The 22,347-nt window shown below is 44.6% G+C and overlaps 1 protein-coding gene across 1 annotated transcript in view; it reads right to left on the bottom strand.

Annotated features, from left to right (window-relative positions):
* Nucleotides 1-9,827: 9,827 nt before the first annotated feature.
* COL16A1 (collagen type XVI alpha 1 chain) overlaps nucleotides 9,828-22,347 on the bottom strand; it is a gene marked incomplete at its 5' end in the record, with an annotated part of 217,381 nt that continues 204,861 nt past the window's right edge. Inside the window, 9 exons of the mRNA XM_083370100.1 lie at nucleotides 9,828-10,148; nucleotides 11,716-11,793; nucleotides 12,510-12,689; nucleotides 16,226-16,292; nucleotides 17,030-17,218; nucleotides 17,303-17,347; nucleotides 18,356-18,391; nucleotides 18,647-18,736; nucleotides 19,579-19,629. Coding sequence (XP_083226226.1) covers nucleotides 9,946-10,148; nucleotides 11,716-11,793; nucleotides 12,510-12,689; nucleotides 16,226-16,292; nucleotides 17,030-17,218; nucleotides 17,303-17,347; nucleotides 18,356-18,391; nucleotides 18,647-18,736; nucleotides 19,579-19,629 — 939 coding nt within the window. The 3' untranslated portion in view covers nucleotides 9,828-9,945. The remainder of the gene's footprint in view (nucleotides 10,149-11,715; nucleotides 11,794-12,509; nucleotides 12,690-16,225; nucleotides 16,293-17,029; nucleotides 17,219-17,302; nucleotides 17,348-18,355; nucleotides 18,392-18,646; nucleotides 18,737-19,578; nucleotides 19,630-22,347) is intronic.

Below are 22,347 nucleotides of genomic sequence, written 5' to 3'. Positions count from 1 at the left end.
CCCCCCGTCCTTCTTGTCGCTTGGGTACGCCCTTCCTGTTTCGCTCCGCCCCCCTCCACCCCCGCTCTAATTGATTGGATGAGAGGACCCTCGCGTGGAGCGCGACCTTGGGCGGATCAGCTGTCACTCACTCTGGTGGGCGGTGCTTCGTGAGCGGGAAGCCTATAAAAGGAGAAATCGCATTTCTTTTTTTTTCCCCCCAAGTTGTCGAGCTAGAGCAGGGGTAGGCAACCTCGGCTCTTTTATGACTCGTGGACTTCAACTCCCAGAATTCCTGAGCCAGACATGCTGGCTCAGGAATTCTGGGAGTTGAAGTCCACGAGTCATAAAAGAGCCGAGGTTGCCGACCCCTGAGCTAGAGATTCCCGATAGTGGCTGGGCGATTGTGCATTTAATATATTTCTGTCCTGATTTGCATCTAAGAACTCAAAGCAGTAGCCTGGGTGAATGTGTGTGTTATTTCCCCCCCCTTCACACCAGCCCTGTAAGGTAGACTCCAATCATCTGCATTTATTGGGCAGATTTCCAAAAGCTGCTCTGACTGTTGAGTCAAAAGTTTTATTTTTTTTATTTTTCACCTTTTCTTCTTTGGGTAAAACACGCATAGGTTATTTTGGGGGTAAATTCAGAGAAAAAGCAATCAAGTCTTAGGGCACTTGAAGGACTAAGCCAGCATTTCTCAACCTCAGCCACCGAGTCTCAGAATCAAACTCCATCCTTGCTAGCTGGGGAATTCTGGGAGATGAAGTCCACACATCTTCCAAGTTGCTGGGGTTGAGAAATGCAGCTGTAAGCCATCCAGAGATTGTTGGGTATTGGGCAGATAAGGAATGGTATGGAATAGAATATGGCAGTCATAAAGCGCCACCGTCATTAAGCAAATGCCATGGTCATTAAGCGAACCAATGGTTTGCTATGGGGGTGCAGTTTTGCCAAAACCCGGAAATAAGTGCTGGTTTTGGGCAAAACCATTGTAAAGTGACTGTGGGATACTGCAAACAGCTGTAAATGCAGCCCCATTTCTGAGTTTGCTCATGTGACCATGGAGGGGCATAATCTGGTTTGTAAGTCCACTTTTTCAGGTCAGTCATGCGGTCAATAAACAGTTGTAAGTTAAGAACCAACTGTACTTGGTAAATCTGTGCCCCCAAAGTAACCACTGTTTTGCTTTTGTGGGATGAGTTGTCAAAAATTAAAGAAGAAAAAAAAACTTAGATATATTATCACTGTCACCAAATTATTTCCTTCATGATACACAACAGAGGAGGGATCACCCAGTATCCTATTTTCCACCCTGTCCTGTTGCTGTTGTAGAAATAAAAGTGTTAAGGCTGGAATAAACAAAGGCTGATGTTTAAGAAATAAACATTTGTATTTGCTGGCTGATCTGAATTGTGTATGTGTGCTTGCTCTGAACAGGATATAGGGACTGATTGGGAGAGTGTTGGGTGAGAACTAAATTTGAAATTACTGAGTAATTTTCAAACAAAAATCCTGTCATGTTTTGTTTGGGAACTGAATTAGCACCATGAGTAAATACCCTGCATTTTATTCCTACCTGTTTCCATTCAATTTGATGAAAATCAATTTGATTTCTTTTCCCCAAAGGAGAATGAATTTCAGTGATTTAGTTGCAAGATGTCTCTACCAATGTGGTGAAGTGTCTATTGTACTCCCTAGCTTTCAGCAGCCTTTCTAGCATCTCATATTCTCAATAAATCTCAAGGGAAGGTGTCAGGAGAGAAGTATGGATTCTCCTTGAGTTATGACTCCTAATTCAGCGACTGTTCAAAGTCATGATGGTGGTTAAACCATATGATGAACGGCTAAAGGAAATAGTTATGCTTAGCTTAACAAAGAGAAGGCTTAGAGCAGGGGTCCTCAACCTTGGCAACTTTAAGACTTGTGGACTTCAACTCCCAGAATTCCTCAGCCAGCACTGGCTGAGGAATTCTGGGAGTTGAAGTCCACAAGTCTTAAAGTTGCCAAGGTTGAGGACCCCTGGCTTAGAGGAGTCCCAATAGCCATCTTCCAGTGCTTGAAGGGCTGTCACAGGGAAGACGAGTGATTAATTTTTCAGAGCACCTGAGGGCAGGATAAGAAGTAATGGATGGATGGTTATCAAAGAGAGACCCAACCTAAAATTAAGGAGAAATTTCATGATAGTGAGAACAACTAATCAGTGGAATGGCTTACCTCCAGAAATTGCGGGTGCTCCATCTGTGGAGGTTTTCAAGGACAGATTGGACAACCATTTGTCCAGAATGGTATAAAGCTGGGGTGGATAACTAAGGTTCCTTTATGACCTGTGGCTCAGGAATTCTGGGAGTTGAAGTCCATAAGTCATAAATAATAAACCTTTATTGTCAAAGTACAACATATGTACATTGAGATTAGCTGAGCCTCTCCCCGTGCTCCCTCCCCCAACACACAGTGACAACAAACCCTCCATCCTACCACACCATATGAACCAACTACACCACACACCGGCCTCCTAAGTCAATTCTGCATAAATTCACAGAGATTATATCCCATTCAAAAGCCTAACAGCCCACGGATAAAAGCTATTTTTCAGGCTGTTGGTACGGCTGGCTATATTCCTATATCTCCTACCGGATGGTAGGAGAGTAAAGAGATACCGTCCAGGGTGTGAGTCATCCCTGAGAATCTTCCTCACTCTTCCAAGGCAACGAGCCCTGGCGAGGTCATCCAGTGGTGTCAGGGGACAGCCCACAATGTCTTGTGCTGTGCTCACTACCCTCTGTAATACTTTCCTGTCCGCGGCTGTCAGACCAGCATACCAAACCACAATACTATACGAGAGGGCGCTCTCTATAGTAGACCGGTAAAAGAGGGTCATTAGCCGTTGTTCTACCCTGTTCTTCCGCAAGACCCTAAGAAAGTGAAGCCTCTGTTGGGCCTTTCTAGCCACCTGGGTTGTGTTAACTTTCCAGGTCAGATCTTCACAGAGGTAGACTCCCAGAAATTTAAAGGAGGAAACTCTCTCCACACAGTCCTCCCCGATGTAAAGTCGGGCAGGTTCCTCCTTTTTTCTCCGGAAGTCTAACACCATCTCTTTCGTCTTGCCGATGTTTAAGTGCAAGTTGTTGTTACTACACCATATGGATAGTTTTTTGTACCTCCGCCCTGTATGATGTCTCATCCCCACCTGTAATAAGACCCACCACAGTTGTATCATCTGCGAACTTGATTATCGCAGTGGATGGGTCAGATGATACACAATCATAAGTGTATAAAGAGGCCGTAGTTGCCCGACCCCGGTACTGGGTCTCTTGCATGAGCAGGGGGTTGGACTAGAAGACCTCCACGGTCCCTTCCAGCCCTACGACTCCACAATTCTTTGTGATCGTGAACCAGGTGCTTGGTTATTGGCTCACACTGTAGTTGCAGCAGCCTGCAGTTGTGCGACTGCCATTTGCTATTTTTGTTCCCGGAAGCTGGCAGGGAAGGTTGCATGTTGCCGGATAATTCGCTCATACTCTCTTAACTTTTTCTCCCAAGGAGCCCGGCTATGTGATCTTTGCTTAACGATGGGAACAGGGACAGCCAGGATTGCCATTGCTAAATGATGCAGTCATGTGATAGGACCCTTTATGACTGCACTGCTTAGCGACGGAAATTCCAATTGCCATCATTAAGTGATGGCAATTCTTGACTTACAACAATTTGTCTGGTGACTGTTAAGTTACAACGGCACTGAAAAGAGTAAGACTGTTTTTTCACACGATCATTGCAGCATCTCTATGGTCACATGATCAAAATTCAGGCCCGTGGCAACCGGCATGTATTTATGAGGGTTGCAGTGTCCCGGGGGGATCATGTGTGGTCCCCTTTTGCGACTGTCTGACAAGCAACGTCAACGGGGAAGCCAGATTCGCTTAACCACCATGTTACTGGCTTAACAACGGCAGTGATTCACTTAACTGTGAAAAGAAAGGTCATAAAATGGGCCAAAATTTACTTAAAAATAGCAATGGAAACTTTGGGCTCAACTGTAGTCCTAAGTTGAGGACTACTTGTACCCCCTCTTTTGGAATCAGTGCAGGATTTGGAGAGATTTTTGGGAACAAGAAGGAAGTGGCTGACTTTTGCCTTCTTTCAATCTAGACTGTAAGCTTGGGATTTTTTTGAGCAGTTTCCATTCCTAATTAAATTCAACCCTTCTTTGCAAAATCAGCCAAGGTCACCAAGGTGCTGCCTCCTCTTGTGATCTTTGAGGCAAAGGGGCGAGTTCCATCTTAAGTTTAATTTAGAGCAATTCAGTTATGGCTACAAAAAAAACAACCTTTGCAAAAGTTTGAAAGGCCAACTTGGAGGAGAGCAAGAATGGGCTCAACCTAATACAATTGGAAAAAGGCCCCCAGGGGCCTTTTAATTTCAGTAAGGACGATCTGTCATTGCATTTGGCCGATCTGAATAGCAGACCCTTTATCTGTAGCAAAACGCTAGGAAGAAAGAAAAAAAATAAGCCTGTCGTCGCAATAACGGAGCCACAATTCTTGGTGGGATCGCATTTAAAGGTGTCTGCTACACAGGCATTATTTTTATGTCTGAATTACTATCTAGTGGAATGGGAGTAAATAATAGCACAGGGTGTTATTTCGTTCAACAAGCAGGAGCTATAAGCAAGCCAATCCAGAAGGCTGAAAAGCCTGAGCAGAAAAAGGGGAGATGAAACCCGTAGATAACAATTTGACTTGAAGAAACAATTTTACTGACATCGTTTACCAAGACACAAAACAACGCCATCAGTTGAGGTTCTGTGATGCTCCCATAGTTACGGGTTGTATGCCAAAACAAACCATTACCATCCTGCAATATTTTCCCTCTTCCCTGTTCTTCCTTGATGCCAGAACTACAACTTGCCAATATTTCATTTGCTTTTTCCTTATGTTACTGTTGAAAGCCCCACTTTCTCTTTCTCCATATAGCTGTGCCAAAAGGTACTTGCAGTTTCTCAAATGTTTACTTCTCTTGCAAGAGAGGCATCGGTATTTCAAATATTTCTTGGTTTTGTTTCAGAGTTCATTTTATTATTGAAAAGGCTGGAAAATTATTTTGCTGTTACTGTTTTCCGGAAGGAAGGAAGGAAGGAAGGAAGGAAGGAAGGAAGGAAGGAAGGAAGGAAGGAAGGAAGGAAGGAAGGAAGGAAGGAAGGAAAATGTGAAATAGAGAATCAAAAGATAAGGGAAGGAAGGAAAAATGAAAGAGGCAAAGCAGGGCGGCCACCTTTGCACCGTCCTCCGATATCTGGTTGAACCGCATGTACAGTTCAACGTGAGCCAGGTAGTGGGTCCAGGTCTCGGGGTGGCGGGTCTCGAATTCGCGGGGTTGTCCGGCTCTAGCCATGGCGTCGGTTGTGGTCTTGGTCGCGGATGTGGCGCTTGGCGTAGCCGGGTCGGCTGGCGGTCGAGAGGGGGAAAGAAGGAAAATGCCTTTCCCTTCAGCTCGCGGAGCGTTTCCCCAGTGACTTCAGCTCTTGGTCGGCAGCAATCCCATCCTCGTCGCCACTATTGTGTAGTCGGTCCGACGCAAGGAAGAGACGCCAGCCGGCATGTGAGTTCAGCTCTTTATTGGAAGGGGGTAGTGAACTGGGGACTGAGGGTTACCTGGCCTCCTTAAATACCCGGCCAGGTAAGCGGACAGCCAATGGGGTTGGCCCTAGGTTTCCCGCCAAAACTGGGTTTCCCGCCGAAAACCGTTCAGGCCAATGCCCCCTGGTGGCTGTTGCTATGCAGGTGCCTGCATACATAACAGAAAGAAGGCAAAATGAAAGTGCGAATGAACAGGAAAGAAGGAAGGGAAGGTAGGAAAACAAAAAGGGGAGGGAGGCAGGGAGGAAAAGAAAGGAATGGCTCAGTTTTACTGCCAACACATTTTCAGAAGTGGCTTGCTCTTTTTTCTTCTTTCTAGGCCTGAAAGAGGAACTGAACCAAGTTACCCAGCCAGCTTTCACGCCAAGGCAGGATTGGAACTCAAAATCTCACATTCTTAGCCTTGTGGTTTTAATCGCTACGTCAAACTTTGCCATTTATATACTTGCAGGTATTTCATACGTCCGAAGGTAGCCTTTAAATGCAAACCAAGGTACTTGCGTATATTAAGTATTTGGGGCTGAGATGTCCTACCGGAGCGTTGGTTTTCTTGAGTTTTGCAGCATTGAAATAAACTGTCATTTGCAGCAAAATCTTTGCCTGGAGTCATACAGCTTAAAAACAAGGGAGCTTGTGAGGAAATAGTCCCAGAACATTACCAAGAATAATAATTTGGATCTTATCTGCTAGACGTTGGTGACTGCTTCACGTACCTCGTTCCTCTCCTCACAGTCTGCATAGGCACATCTATAGGAGCAATATTTTAAGTGCAGATAGAGGCAGATACATTTGTCACCCCTGCACACACAAGGACAAATACTCCCTTTATTCACAATGGAAAAGGGAATGCCCAGAGCAAAAGGTGAAGTGGGAAAAATAGCAGGTTTCTGATGTGAGTTAATAAGCCATTTGCAAAGCTGTGATGGTGTCATAGGAGTATGGAGAAAGTAGCGACATTATCACTGCTGAGGCAATTTTCCCTCTGAGCTTATGGAAATGAAGTGCTACGGAATATCCACACCACTGGATGATGGCAGTTTTGTTCTGGACCTTTCCAGCTAAATGGATACTCCCCATTAAGAGAGAGAGGAAAAAATAGGGGGGGGGGGGAAATGTCATAAAACCTGAGCTGACAGCTAAAGAATGCCTGTGACTTCTATAAAACTATTGTCCCCCAAATTGCCAATTCATATATTTTTTTTTTAAAAAAAATCTGTCTCTGGTTCTTTTCAAATCATATGTTTCTTGCAGTTCAGAGACAACTATGAAAATATGACCCATCAAGAATTTATGTGCGGTTTTTCTTTGATCAGTTTGCAGCAAGCCACGTTTTTAAGAGAACGTCCGGCGTGATGGGTCAGCCTCTTGATACCCCTCTGAAGGACTAACTAGAAGTATACTCTCTGATGCTTGAAAATCTCTGCTGGATGTTGTTTCTGTGGTGTTTATCTGAGATAGAAGCAGGGCTATCTTTCTCTTGCTCTTTCTTTTCCCTAAACTGAGATCGGAAAGGAGCCATTTAGTCTTTTGTCCAGGAGCCTTGTCACGGGAGAAGCAGCTGTCACCGGGTTCCTCGGGAATTTATCTTCTGCCCTTGAAAAATGGTGAGCAACAGCTTGCTTCTTTCCAAGGATGAGGCAGAGAAGAGAGACGGACATTCACAAAGAGGAGAGACTGGTGACGCTGTGTAGGACCAAACACACCTCTTAGTAGCACTTGGGATCGTGGTATTTGTTGGAGTGTGGGATGAACTTGCTATGGACACCATGCAGAGCTAAGGGGAGGAATCTCCCAGCGTGTTTGACTAGCAGGGTTTGGGGTTCTGTCAGAGCTCATTCAAAGATACAGTCAAAAAGGTTTCTGTCTATGGCATGAGGAGAAGTACAGTTGCCATGTTGCCTTGCCTTGAGGCAAGATGCTATCATTGCATCAATTATTTCTGATGAGAATTCCTTATTTTTAACTAAGGGACCAAAGCTGCATGATGAGCCAACAGGGATTGCTAGCCTACATATTTTTAATAGAAGAGAATAGTCACTGACAATAGCTAGTCAATGTGTGCTAGTGCACCGATGATGATAACTAGCTGGGTAATGAAATAGCTGTAGGCAAACAACCAAGCTGAGATTTAGCCCCAAGGATTCCACATTACATTTCTCTGCTTCTGCCGTACCTGTTCATTGAATGGGCTTTTCTCACAGAATATTTATTTATTTTATTTATTTTATTTATTTTATTTATTTAATTGAATTTCTATACCGCCCTTCTCCTAAACGTGGCTTGTAAATCAGTGGCTTGAAATGAACATGATCCAAATAACAATTATTATTTAAATTTATTTAAACATTAAACTAACTCTTGGGATTGATGGCCCAGATGTGTGAGAGAGACTTCACTAAGGAGACCCATTTGGGTCAAGGATTTCAGGGACATACATTGTGTTCACATAATCCCTGTATTATCCCTGGTGGGGGAGATTTGGGAAGAGTTAATAAAGGGGTTTAAAGATTAGATTGCTGCCAGTTCTAGTTGCTGAACAAATGTGATTTGAAGTTTGAAGGAAGACCTTTCGGATCCTTTGTCGGAAGATTGGGGGGGCGTTAAGCAAAGGAATTAGTTTCTTTTCCTCTTCTGTGGTCAAAAGAAATTGTAGGTGTCTGTTACAGGCCACAATAACATCACTTGGATCATGAGATCATCATGCAAATAGTGTGAATTACGTAATTTGTACCGGCCCAAATAAGATAATTCAAGTTATTTGTGTGAAAGTGACAGCAGGCATGTGACACCAGCTGTCCCCTTCACAATTGCCCTAGGTCAGGGGTCGGCAACCTCGGCTCTTTTATGACTCGTGGACTTCAACTCCCAGAATTCCTGAGCCAGCTGTGCTGGCTCAGGAATTCTGGGAGTTGAAGTCCACGAGTCATAAAAGAGCTGAGGTTGCCGACCCCCAGCTGGCTCAGGAATTCTGGGAGTTGAAGTCCACGAGTCATAAAAGAGCTGAGGTTGCCGACCCCCAGCTGGCTCAGGAATTCTGGGAGTTGAAGTCCACAAGTCATAAAAGAGCCGAGGTTGCCGACCCCTGACCTAGGTGAAGGGGCATCTTAGCCATAGACAATGACCCCTCCCACCCAGGTCATATCTTCTCCTGATCCTTCAGAGTCTCCCAGTTCTGATGCCCAGATGTATGAGCAACTAGAATTAGGTCTGCTTTGGATGACGTTCAATATATTTGATTTAAAAAAATGAAGTAAACAAAACCAGGAACATTCAAGAAAAAAATTAATTAATTCCAGAAGGTACATGGTCCCACACATTTCATACAACAGGAAGAAAACAGAATGTTGGACGTCTGGAAAAGTAATTACACCGTAAGATAATACTCCCATTCATACATCCTAAATATCACACAACTTGTTTTAGATTTTTTTTTCCACCTCCAAAGACCCAACACAACTTTTAATGCTTTAATTTTTGTTCCCATTTTTTCATTTCAATAAAGGGGGAAAAGTCTCCGAACTATGAAGTGACTTTTTTTTTTCAGTACAATTTCAGTACAATTTCGCATACATCTACTAGAAGTAATTTCTGCTGGATTTACTTGTGCAATTTGCTCCAAGAGAGGTGTGTAAATACTAGGTAGGGCACCTTTCTCATCGTGCGCTCTTGAGATGTGATAGGTGACAATTGCCTGATTTGCAATGGCCTTGCCGGTGAGATTCCAAACTGAGGCAATTTTGTTCTACCAATTTAGAACTGTTTATCTCTTGTCTCCGAGATCCATTATAAGTCATGCTAAGAGGGAACATCCAATTAAAAAAAACTGAAATTAAACCACAGCATTCCCCCTTTCTCATCTCCCCTTTGCATATTTTCTTAAAATTTTCAACAGATTCTGTCTGCATTGTGGAAATAATAACTCCTAATGAGGCAGGAAAATAATGAGAAGAATCTTCCTCTCCACCAGGGAAAACTGAAGTTTCGTCTAGAATACATTTTGCTGACTGTGGGTAAAAATCAGTCAGAATATGGAAACATTCACACACAGAAATCTCTCTCTCCCACACACAGACACACAGATATCCTGGTAGTTCTATTTTTTTGAAAAACAAAACAAAAACAAAACAATGCCATCATGATGAGAAGTTGAACTCCACTGGAGAAAAATATAGTCAAAATATTAACAACAATAAAAGCATCATCATCATCATCATCATCATCATCATCATCATCATCATCATCATCATCATCACAGCCGGTCATGATGGAAGACTTGATCTTTGGCTATTCCAAATGGAGTCCTTTGTGGGGAGGGAAAGGAGAAAATTCTTTAGCCCATGGGCCCCTTCATGTTTTTGGGCTGGTACATGGGCTGCTCCCTGGGCATCATGCCAAAACAGTCTGAAGGATTGCAGTGACCGGCTTTCCCAGGAGGGCCCGTGATTCCTGGTGGTCCCGGGATGCCCGGAATACCCTGCTGCCCCATGGGCCCGGGAAGGCCCATTTTCCCATAGCCTGGAGGCCCCTGCATGCCTGTAGAGAAGCAAGGAAAACAAGAAGGGGGAGGGAAGGAGTGTGAGAGTCAAGTCCTGTGGAGAGTCCTATATTCTGTGGTCTGTTTTTCCTTTCCTGAAATGGTTGGAAGCGTTGGAGAAGCCTTCCCCGTGAGGATGCTCTTCAGACCGATAGGCTTCAGCTGCCAAAATTCTCCACTCTGAAGGATTCTGGAAGTGAAGTTCACACGCCTGAAAATTCTCCAGGTTTGAGGAAAGGTGTGCTGGGAAGGCCTCGTTTCTTTGGGAGGAAAATTTCCAGGGGGATGTAGATTTCAACCTAGTACAGGGGTAGGCAACCTTGGCTCTTTTATGACTTGTGGACTTCAACTCCCAGAATTCCTGAGCCAGCCATGCTGGCTCAGGAATTCTGGGAGTTGAAGTCCGCAAGTTATGAAGGGGCCATAGTTCCCCCATGCTGGCTCAGGAATTCTGGGAGTTGAAGTCCACGAGTCATAAAAGAGCCAAGGTTGCCTACCCCTGACCTAGTGGAAACCTCACCGCTGAGTCTTGCTTTGAAGGTCTCAGTCCTCAGCAGAACTGATGCTGACCCTCCAGCACTGCCTGAACATTTGTAGTCCTACCAGCAACACCGAGGAAATCACCAGTTCCATTACATATTTATTTATTAAATGCTGCCCATCTCACTCTGCAAGGCAACTCTTGGGAACTCAAAGAACAAAGTACTTAAGAACGAGCTCTTTGCTCTTACAAGAAAAACTTGAGAACAACCACTAGTTTGGCTAAGCAGAACAATATTTCCGCCTTCGGTTTTACGAAGATGGAACGGATCGAGGGACGGTTCAGTGAATCTGGAGAAAAGTTTGGCCTTCTATTCTAGGTTCCTTGAATTGGAGTAAGCTACGAGACTCTCCTCCTTTTCCAATTGCTAGTAAGAGCAGAGTTCATCTTTCTCACTAGCGGTGTAGATCTAAAGGGATGTTTCCATGAAAGTAACTAATATAGGTAAAAGGTAAAGGTTCCCCCGCACATGCGTGCTAGTTGTTTCCAACTCTAGGGGCCGGTACTCATCTCCGTTTCCAAGCCGAAGAGCCAGCGCTTGTTCGAGGACGTCTCCGTGGTCATGTGGCCGGCATGACTAGACGCCAAAGGCGCACAGAACGCTGTTACCTTCCCACCGGAGTGGTCCCTATTTGTCTACTTGCATTTTTACGTGCTTTCGAACTGCTAGGTTGGCAGAAGCTGGGATGAGTAACAGGCGCTCACTCTGCTACGCGGCACTCGGGATTCGACCCTCCAAACTGCCAATCCTCTGATCGACAATCTCAGCGTCCTAACCCACTGAGCCACCGCGTCCCTAATATAGCACAGTTTAAAATTGCTAAAGGAAGCAACACCACCAAGAAGAAACTGCTGTCTGTACAAAGATGCAACCTAAGGGATATACAGTAGTAAGACTCTGAATGGCCAGGATGGCACCACTGGTTTGCAGAGAAATTCTATGCATGCTGGGGCTCTTGGGGATTGATCAAAGCAAATGACCGATGAAAGCAAGCAGATTTAACTTCAGAGGGAAAGCAAATTACCTGGAGAGCCTGGTGGTCCACTCTCCCCCATGATTCCAATCCCTTTGTCTCCTTTGTCTCCTTTGATTCCAGGCTCCCCTGCACCAAGGGAGAAAACATGACAGTGAATTGACCAAAGCCTCCGACCGCTTAATGACATCAGGCTGCTTCTGAAACGGTTTGTGAAGAGTCTCGTTTGTACTTCTTTAGAGCTGTGACCACATTCTTTTCCAACTGGGATTAAGTACTCGCCTCAGGAACCTGATGGGACAAAGTCACAAAACCTGGGCATACCCCAAATTTGGGGAGCCCTGCTGATGTGTCATCTAGATCAGAGGTCCCCAGCTTTTGGGGCACCAGGGACTGGTTACATGGAGAGAGGTTTTTCCGTGGACCGGAGGGGGTGTGGTTTTGTGTGCTGCCTGCATCCCGCGGATGGGGCTTTGCTTGTTTGTGCGGACCGGTTGCTGGCATGCCGCGGCCCAGTACTGGTCCACAGACCGGGGGTTGGGGGACCCCTTGATCTAAATGACCTAAATCTACTGGCTGAGTTGTCACCTGCGGATCCTGGCTTCTGATTTTGCCCATTGCCTAAATTTACATCAAACTTTACATCACTAGCTAGCCGTACTGGCTGGATTTGCAGAGCCATCCAATCAAGGTTCAATTTCTCCAAGCTTGGCAACTTTAAAGCTGGTTGAGGATTTCTGGAGTTGAAGCCCACTTGTCTTAAAGTCACCAAGGTGGAGAAACGCTGGTCGATGATATACGTCTCCAAGTCTACTTCTATCAGAAGGAGGAGTACCAAGACTTACCTCTCATGCCGGGCACACCTTGCCGGCCTTCCCTTCCAATTTGTCCAGGCAGTCCTGGAGAACCAGGAGGACCTGGCCGTCCCTGCATTCCGTCTTTGCCAGGTGGTCCTGGTCTCCCTGGCTGGGAGAGGACTTCTACCGGTGATATGGGCAGTCGGGAAGTATAGTACTGAATCCGCTCTGCAGGGAAGAGAAAGGAACCAGCTGTTTGCTGTCCTGCTCAAGGGAGGGTGGACAGGAATTGGTAGGGTGAGGAAATAGGGAAGCCTGCTTTTTTGAGACGGGGAATTTCTCTGTAGCAGTTGAACAGAAACAGGGTGAAGATAAGCCCAAAAGGAGTCTTGGGAAGCAGATATATTCCCTTGAGAAACTCATTGAAAAGTTGTTCTGCTTATTCTGTTAATTTAAAAAGGGGCATTTTATTTTATTTTACTTTTGTACATTTAAATTTACATGCTGCCCATCTCACTCTGAGAAGACGCTCTGGGTGGGTTTTTTTGAGAGACATTGAAGCCAAACTATTATTAACAGATACCATTGGAACCTTTGGGTTTTTCTGGTTCCAATAAACAATTAAGTATACATCAATCAATCAATCAATCAATCATCATCATCATCATCATCTTACGTTCTGCAACAATATCTTTAATGCATTAAACACAACATCTACCTGTTCTAAGACCCTGGGAAAGACTTGATAGGTTGGGAAAAATGCAAAATCCATTCTGAACAACTGATGAGAATGCAGTTGTGCGGATAGTAAATGGTGCCAGATATACGGCACGTGTGACATCACCGCTGTGTGAGTGGCATTGGTTACCGGCATGTTCCTAGGGCAACTCAAGATGCTGGTTGTCACCTTTAAAGCCCTACATATCTTGGGACTGGGTTACTTGAGGGTGTGCCTTTTTCCAAGAGTCTCTACCTGTCCAATTCGATCTAGCAGATTGGGCATGCTGCAGATCCCATCAGCCAAAGAATGTCAGGCAGTGGTCCCTGCTCTGTGGAATATCCTCCCTTTGGAGATTAGAATGATGCCAACCTTGTTGGCCTTTCGTAAGGCTTTAAAAACCTGGCTACGTTCCTTAGTCTGGGATGCTTAATCTGCCTATTCCAGGACTCTGGGAAGGACTTGAAAGGTTGGAAAAAATGAAAAATGTGGTTTAAACATATGGCTGGCCGAGTATATAACCAACCATCATAATAGTACTATAATCTTCCCAGGACACACTCACACTTTTATAATTGACCTCCTTCAGGAATAATAATAATAATAATAATAATAATAATAATAATAATAATAATAATAATAATAATAATAATAATAATAATAATAAGAAGAAGAAGAAGAAGAAGAAGAAGAAGAAGAAGAAGAAGAAGAAGAAGAAGAAGAAGAAGAAGAAGAAGAAGAAGAAGTAGTAGTAGTAGTAGTTGGAAGGGACCTTGGAGGTCATCTAGTCCAACCCCCTGCTCAGGCAGGAAACCTTATACCATTTCAGGCAAATGGCTGGCCAGTCTCTTCTGAAAAACTACCAGTGTTGGAGCATTCACCGCTTCTGAAGGCAGGTTGTTCCACTGGTTAATTGTTCTCACTGTCAGGAAATTTCTCCTTAGTTCTAGGTTGCTTCTCTCCTTGACCAGTTTCCATCCGTTGCTTCTTGTCCTGCTTTCAGGTGCTTTGGAGAATAGCTTGGCTCCCTCTTCTTTGTGGCAGCCCCTGAGATATTGGAAGGCTGCTATCATGTCACCCCTGGTCCTTCTCTTCTTTAAACCACACATACCCAATTCCAGCAACCGTTCCCTATATGTTTTACCCTCCAGTCCCCCAATTATTCAAATTATTGATTAGGGCTGCTTCTGCAATCTTGTGTTGTCTATATCATTATCTGAAATTGTAATGTTTGAGTTTGTTGGAACATCTTTCAGTCAATTTCCAGTCTGATTTGCAGAAATGAAGGAGCCAGCTACCACCTTAGATCAGGAGTGGGTTAGTTTTAATTCACAGGCCTGGGGGCACTTGTAGTTAAAATACATCCTCTTGAGCAGCTGTGCCATGTGATAACAAATAACGGGCTTATTGAGAGAAATTCTCAGTTCCACACCAAAATGAGAGCCTGTAACAGCCTTGCCAAATAGGGCTTTTCTCAGCATTTTGTCTCTTTGCTTATTTTTATTTTCAAGAGTGCCTGGGGTGGGTGGTGAAAAAGATAAAGAGGCTGGTAGAATAATAGGTCTGAATTTTGACCCCGATCGTGCTTGTCTTCGCTTTCATTTATTTTCTTCTTTTGAACAGTTAAAAGAAAAAGAAAAAAAAAAGATCCTCAGGGTCTGCAAAGAAAAATGGACTACTACTACTACTACTACTACTTCTACTTCTACTTCTACTTCTTCTTCTTCTTCTTCTTCTTCTTCTTCTTCTTCTTCTTCTTCTTCTTCTTCTTCTTATTATTATTATTATTATTATTATTATTATTATTATTATTATTATTATTATTATTATTATTATTATTATTATTATTATTGTAATTTATCAGATAGAGTGGTAAGGGGGGTTCTGTAGGGACATGATCAGGAAAGTCAATATGATAGTTGTGAACATGTGATTGAAGTTTCATTTCCTTTTAACAGTTGGGAAACATAAAATGGAACAAGGTTTTGATTACATAGGTGTGGTCTTCTTCCACGACTCTTTTGACCCCGTTCCACCGCAGAGGGCCCTGTGTAGCAGGAATTCTGAAAACACCCTTAGAAGAAGGCTCTAAAAGAGATGAAAATTCATAATTTCCCTATATGGTTTTGTAGGCCTTAGGCAAACATATTGCTTGGGTGTTCCTTGCTTGGATGCTATGATAAAGAAGCTTGCAAGACCCGATCTACTCTGGATGTCCGAGGAAGATTTACTACTACAGAATTACTATTATGTGCTCTACATGAGGCTGCCCTGAAGAGCATTCAACTGGTGAGAACGTGGTTGCGCGGATAGTAAATGGTGCCAGATATATGGCACATGTAACAACACCGCTGTGTTATCAGCATATTCTAGGTGAATTTGAGGTGCTGGTTGACACCTTTAAAGCCCTACATGTCTTGGGACTGGGTTACCTGAGGGCCTGCCTTTTTCTAAGAGTCTCTACTGACCAATTCGATCTAGCAGATTGGGCATGCTGCAGATCCCATCAGCCAAAGAGTGTCAGCTGGCGGGGACAAAGACTGGCCTTTTTTGCAGTGGCCCCTGGCCTGTGGAATATCTTCAGAGATTAGAATGGTGCCAACCATTTAAAACCTGGCTATGTTCCTGATGTTGAGTATGTTAAGAGTATTGTCTGGCTTTATTGTTAACTAAGTATCTTGGCCGCAGTATATATTTCTTTTGGATGTTTTCTTTATTTGTCTGTTTGTTTATAAAATTTAACTCAAGGTAACTCTTGGCTGCTTACAACCATATTAAAAATGCCTTTATTGTTTCAATAGTTTTGGAACTGGAAGCCACCCAGTGTCATTGAATGAGATGGACAGCTGTAGAAATGGAATGAATGAATGAATGAGTGAAATATATCCGAATTGAAATGACCTGCTCTTCGGTAGAGTTTTGGGTAGGAAATATCCAGTTCTAGCATTGTTTCTGACTACCTCTGCTGGGTTTTCTTGGGCGTCCAAACTGCCCATGAAACCCACTTTGTGCTTCCCCCGGCCCTCAGTCTGCTCTCATCACCCACCATCAAACATTTTTTGGAACTCTTCTCTGATGAACATCCGGATCTGGTCATAGCTGATGGCATCTCCCTGGTGAGAAAAACAAGGAAGAGAGAAAGCAGAAGTCAATCGCTGCCTTATTCTTCCACGTTAAGCTGTCCCATTTGACCACTTTCACATGCTCAGCTTCACCCTGTGCCCCACATGCAGCCGTTCCCCCAAACTCCAGGAAATCTCCCAGGACCAAATCTTCCAGTCCCGCCATCGGCATCTTCTTCCTTCCACACTTCTTCCTTCCCTAGCTGAAGTTGCTGGCTGCTGAGGGTCACAATAACCAATCTCCCAGCATGCTGCTATTTTAACTTCCTCCCATCCCTGAGAAGCAATGCTTTGTGGGACCCTCTGGAGCTCCTCAGTCACGGATCCTGGACAAGCAGCCCCTCCCCTGCTTAACTTCAGGCAGGATTCGGCAACTTTGTGTTTTGGAGAGGTTGTATTTGCAGTTCAGGATGTAAGAAGCTCTGAACTGCACTGGGTGTCCCCAGCAGTTCTGTACTGTAGGAGAAGCTGAGAGGCAAGGTTGGGGCCCATGATGGCAGAGCCAAGCAAGTTTTGGCACCTTGTGCATCAGTGAAGTTGTATGAAAATCTCGTTCAAGTGAATGTCGATCACTGGTGGCACATCCTAGAGTCCATCTCAGAAGACAAATGTCCCTTCTAACTGCAGCTACTTTTAGACTGACCCAGAATGTCGGAACATCAGAGGACCGAATCGTTTAGCTACCCATTACATTGCATGCCTTTCACTGTCTTTGCTCTAGTTCTTACCGACGTCCCCGGCAGGCCTGGATTCCCAGGGTTTCCTGTAGGACCAGGTGAGCCAGGATGTCCTCTCTCCCCAGGGGACCCACGCGGTCCCATGGGTCCCATTTCACCACTTTTTCCTGGGCCTCCTGGCATCCCCGCTCTGCCTTTCTCTCCAGGGTGACCCATCTCCCCTGGAGTGCCCTGGTCCCCCTGAAAGAAGAAAAAAGGACAATTCCATGAAAGGTTGTCTTAGGAGAAGAAGCTGACGTTCACTCCTAGCAGTGGCCCACTTACTTTCTGTCCAGAAGGACCAGGAGAACCTGGTTTTCCAGGAGATCCCTGTGGAAAAGTAAGAATACTTCAGCATAGCGGTAAATACCCATAATGCATTTGAGTGGAAGAGAGTATTAGTTTAAGGTTAATTTGTCCCATCAAATGGCCCTTGTCCTACCATTTAACTTGGCCATTCACCTACCCTGGATGGGAGGTGCTCCTTATCCATTACTCCCCTCCATTGTTGTATAATAGAAGTAGTCCTCACTTATTGATCGGCTGTTTAAGACTGTTTGAGGTAATGACGGCCAGGGAAAAGCTGCTTTACAGTCTCTGAAGCACCCCTGGCCATCATAAATGGTTGCACCCATCCATTCTCTGTGGCCATATGACCACATGTCAGGTAGGTCAACTTTAGACCTGTTGTTGTGTTCACAGTCACGTGAGCACAATTCATTATGCTTTTGCCAGTTTCTGGCTAAAATCACCCATTCAAATGAATGTTTTTATTTAATGACCACAGCGAAAAAGGCAAAAAAAAAAATCACCTCTGTTGCTTGGGTGCCTCAACTTACCGTCACAATAACTTAACAACTATAATTCCAGGCACCGTTATGGTTATCATTTGAGGGCTTCCTGCATTAAAAAGGAAGCATTTGGAAGTCAGCTTCCAGGAAGCAGAGACAGTAGTGTGCAAAGGGAGGGAATGCAATAGTTGGAGAAGTATGCAAGGTGGGCCAAGGGCTGCCTTCCAAGAAACAGCTTGCCTGTGGCAGAATACACAATTTGTTTCACAAACGTTGCCGCCACAAGATGAATCCTGGTTATTAAAGTTTTGGAATTTGAAAAAAAAAGAACTGCAGCTTTTTCCACCTGTGCAAGCCAAACCATCAATTCCATTTCTCTTTTTGTCCCTGGTCCATATCGCCCTGGTGTGTGAATGAACAATGTGAACATTGTTTGGGGCATAAGAAAGGTGATGTAGGTGGCTTCCTCCATTGTTACAGTGGGTCACTCCTATTTTTGGTTCTGAGATGGGGGTAAAGAAGATGATACAGGTAAGAGCCACCATACCTCTTTGCCTGTCAGTCCATCCAAGCCTGGCTCACCCTAGGAACGAAAAACAAAATCAGGGAAAAAGAGGATTTAGTTTCATTTCTCTACTAAAGGGTCCAAATTCAAATACTGGTGTTGTTATTAACCTCTTTATGTGGTTTTTTCAGCCTAATAATGAACAAAGAATTAAGACTAGGGACCATTGCAGACCATCCATACACCCATCCATCCATCGTCAACAAGAAGGTCTTCCCCCAAGCTCTTCATGATTGATTCTGAAGCATGATGATTCCATCATGTGATACTCACGGGTGGACCTGGGTGACCCGGTGTTCCTGGCTGGCCTGGGAGCCCACTGAGACCTCTTTCTCCAGGGGACCCCCGTTCACCCTTCAGACCCTGGGAAGAGGAGAGATGACATCAGAAACTGTTGGAGTCAATCAAGGAAATGCAAAGCTTTCTGGCAACTCCTCCAGATGACCAGCTCCACAATGTTCTTCCCAATGCATGTGCTCTGGGATTCATTGTGTTGGGAGAACCCCAAGGTCTCCTTTCCAGTTGTGGCTATTTTTGTATGCACGGACTAGCGGTGGGCAACTTTCTGGCATGTTTCTCTCCACACATCTGCTTCCTTACTGGAAAGAAAGCAGAGGTGAACGATAATGGAGACAGAGACAAAGATCTTTCTTCTGCATGTCTTGAGCCAATCCCACCCCACATTCAGGAAAAGTCATGGCCAAATATTTAGTCAAGTTCCCCAAAAAAATGTTGACTGAGTAACAGAGAGGATTTGCTAGGTGGTAGTTTTTTTCCAACATGGCAGTCCTCCTTGGCTCCTAGGATTGGGGTGGCCAAGAAGATGGGCATTACAGTCCAAGGTGGCTGGACACAGCCTGTTTGGGAAAGGATGAGAAGTTCTTGGGAGCACTTGCACACTCTGCAGTCTAGTACCCATCTATGAAATGTCACCTTCCAAAATGGCACTTTAACAATTCACAATTCAATGAATGTTTCCTGGAGACAGTCAGATCGTTTTCTTCGTTGGTTGGACATGATTTTGGAGGTAGGGATTTGCCGTCTTCACAAAGAAATGGGAAAATCCAGTAGAGGGAGATTTCCAGGCTTCAAGAATGAATGGTTCCTACACTGTGGCTTCATTTGGAGGTGAAGAGGATCCAAGCTGGATCAGACTCAAGAGGACCAGAGCCTAAGAATGTCAAAAGGGAAATGAGGATACTCACTACTCCAGCAAGCCCTGATGGACCAGGTTGCCCAGGGCTTCCAGGTGGACCCTGACGAGACAGAGAAAAATTTATTTATTATTTATTTTATTTATTAAATTTTTATACCGCCCTTCTCCCGAAGGACTCAGGGCGGTGTACAGGGCAATAAATATCAGAATATAAATACAAAAGTTAAAAAAGAAGTTAAAAAGAATTAAATAAACATGCCCAATATAATACAATGATTAAAACTATGTTAAAATTAGATCCAACCCCAAACCCATCAAACCAGGCCAGATTGTTCAAATAGATAAGTTTTTAAATCGCGCCGGAAGGAGCGAAGGTCGGGGGCCATCCGGAGCTCAGCCGGCAAGCGGTTCCATAGGTCTGGCGTGCCCACAGAGAACGCCCTCCCCCTGGGGGCCACCAATCGACATTCTCTGATCGGAGGCACCGTGAGGAGGCCCTCTCTGTGGGAGCGCACTGGGCGGAGGGAGGTTGACGCCGGCCGCAGGTGTTGCCGTAGGTAATCCGGACCCATGCCATGTAGGGCTTTATAGGTCATTACCAGCACCTTGAATCTCACCCAGAGGGCATCTGGCAGCCAATGCAGCTCGCGGAGCAGAGGTGTAACATGGGAGTATTGGGAGACCCCCAACACCACTCGCGGCTGCATTCTGCACCAGTTGAAGCCTCCGAGTGGTCCTCAAGGGCAGCCCCATGTAGAGAGCGTTGCAGTAGTCCAAACGAGAGGTCACGAGCGCATGAGTGACTGTACGCAAGGCATCCCGGTCTAGATAGGGCCGTAACTGGCGCACCAGGCGAACCTGGGGGAAGGCCCCCCTAGTCACAGCTCCTATATGATCTTCTAAGGAGAACTGTGAATTGTAGGATATAAGAATATTAGACAAACACCTGCTTCTCAACCTTGGTAACTTTAAGAGGTCTGGACTTTAACCCCCAGAATTCCCCAGCCAACACTTAAAGTTGCCTAGATTTGAAAACCCTGAATATACTGATCACCACTGAGTATTTCCCCAATGAGACTGACTCTGCCTTTCATGTATAAAAATAAATAAATCCAAAATGAATTATTAGCAGAAAAAGTATATTCTGGAGTTAGCCACAGACATCTAAAACAGCAATCTTTACAAAGTTCTCTTGGGTGCATTTTAGAAAGCTCAGAAATATTCATTCATTCATTCATGTCAGAATCCTTGCTGAATAGAGACCAAGGGAGATAAATCGTGAGTATTCATGATTCTCGTTCATACGTTCAGTCTGATCTCAAAAGGTGTCTGATCTTGACATCATAATGGTTGTTTGAGCAAGAGGGAACCAAGTCTCTCCCTCCTTAAATCTTTCTTGTTATTGTTATGACTCAGGGCCAGCCGGTGGGTCCGGCAGCCGGTTCAGATGTATCGGATGACTCAGATGAGGGGGAGGAGGAGGGTGTGGAAGACGAACCGGCTGATGATGGCTTGGAGGCTTTGCAGAGCCCTCAGCCGGGGACCTCTTCTCAGCTGCGTGAGCCCGATAGTGCGGAGGATGATGACCCACAGCTGGCCCTGTTCAAGGACGCCCGATGCAGGAGGCAGTCGAGCAGGAACAAACAAAGAAAGGCTGTGGGACTCCTCGGGAGGAGGCACAGGGAGACCACGCCCTGAACTCTAAATAAAAGGAGTGTTTGGGGAGGGGCTGGTTGCTGAAAGCAACCCTTCCGCTTGAGGATTCAAGTTCCTGTGTTTCTTGTTCTGTTGTTTTGCTTGTGAATTAAACTTGGCAAACGCTTTGCAACCTCAGACGCTCTCCAGTCTCTACTGCTTGAACAGGGGTTTGCTTTATTACAAGGCCGGTAGTTGGCTGGTTCAGAACAGTTATCTGCCCAGATAGTCTTTCTTTTCCCAGCCTGCTTCATGAGTTGGGCTGCAGAGAAGCATAACACACATAACAAATTAAGGCCGGGTGCTGTCTACCTTCCTGCTACATTTCCAGTGTAGGAATCAGAATAAATATGGCAGCTCTGGGTAACCAGTGTACGAATCAGAATAAATATGGCAATTCTGTGCCATCTAGTTTGGCTCTGGTTAAAATTCTAATGTGCAGTGTTGAGTTAGTACTAGACTAACAATGATGATGTCACCTAGTTTGGTAGTAAAACATCTGCAAGAATACAATCAAACTCAGAGAGCACCAAGGATCCCACAATGTTAAGTTAGTACTAGACTAACAATGATGATGTCACCTAGTTTGGTAGTAAAACATCTACAAGAATACAATCAAACTCAGAGAGCACCAAGGATCCCACAATGTTAAGTTAGTACTAGACTAACAATGATGATGTTACCTAGTTTGGTAATAAAACATCTACAAGAATACAATCAAACTCAGAGAGCACCAAGGATCCCACAATGTTAAGTTAGTACTAGACTAACAATGATGATGTCACCTAGTTTGGTAGTAAAACATCTACAAGAATACAATCAAACTCAGAGAGCACCAAGGATCCCACAATGTTAAGGTTTCTCTTCCTTATTAAACAAAAGAATTTCCAAAATGCTTCAGCCCAGTTGGTGCCTAGTTATGGACGGATGGGAGTTATAGAATTAAGATTTGGCTAAGACTATTTAATTTATTTATGTCCCTGCTTTATTAATTTTATAAACAACTCAAGGCAGTGAACAGGTCTAATGTCTTCCTGTTTTCCTTGGGCTGAGAGAGGATGATTGGCCCAAGGCCACACACTTGGATTTCATGCCCAAGGCAGGATCAGATTTTCCCGATGAT

Source organism: Vipera ursinii (assembly GCF_947247035.1).
Source record: "Vipera ursinii genome assembly, chromosome: 9".
Taxonomy (NCBI): Eukaryota; Metazoa; Chordata; class Lepidosauria; order Squamata; family Viperidae; genus Vipera; species Vipera ursinii.
The sequence above is the reverse complement of the archived record's forward strand: the minus strand, read 5'-3'. Positions and strand labels throughout refer to the sequence as shown.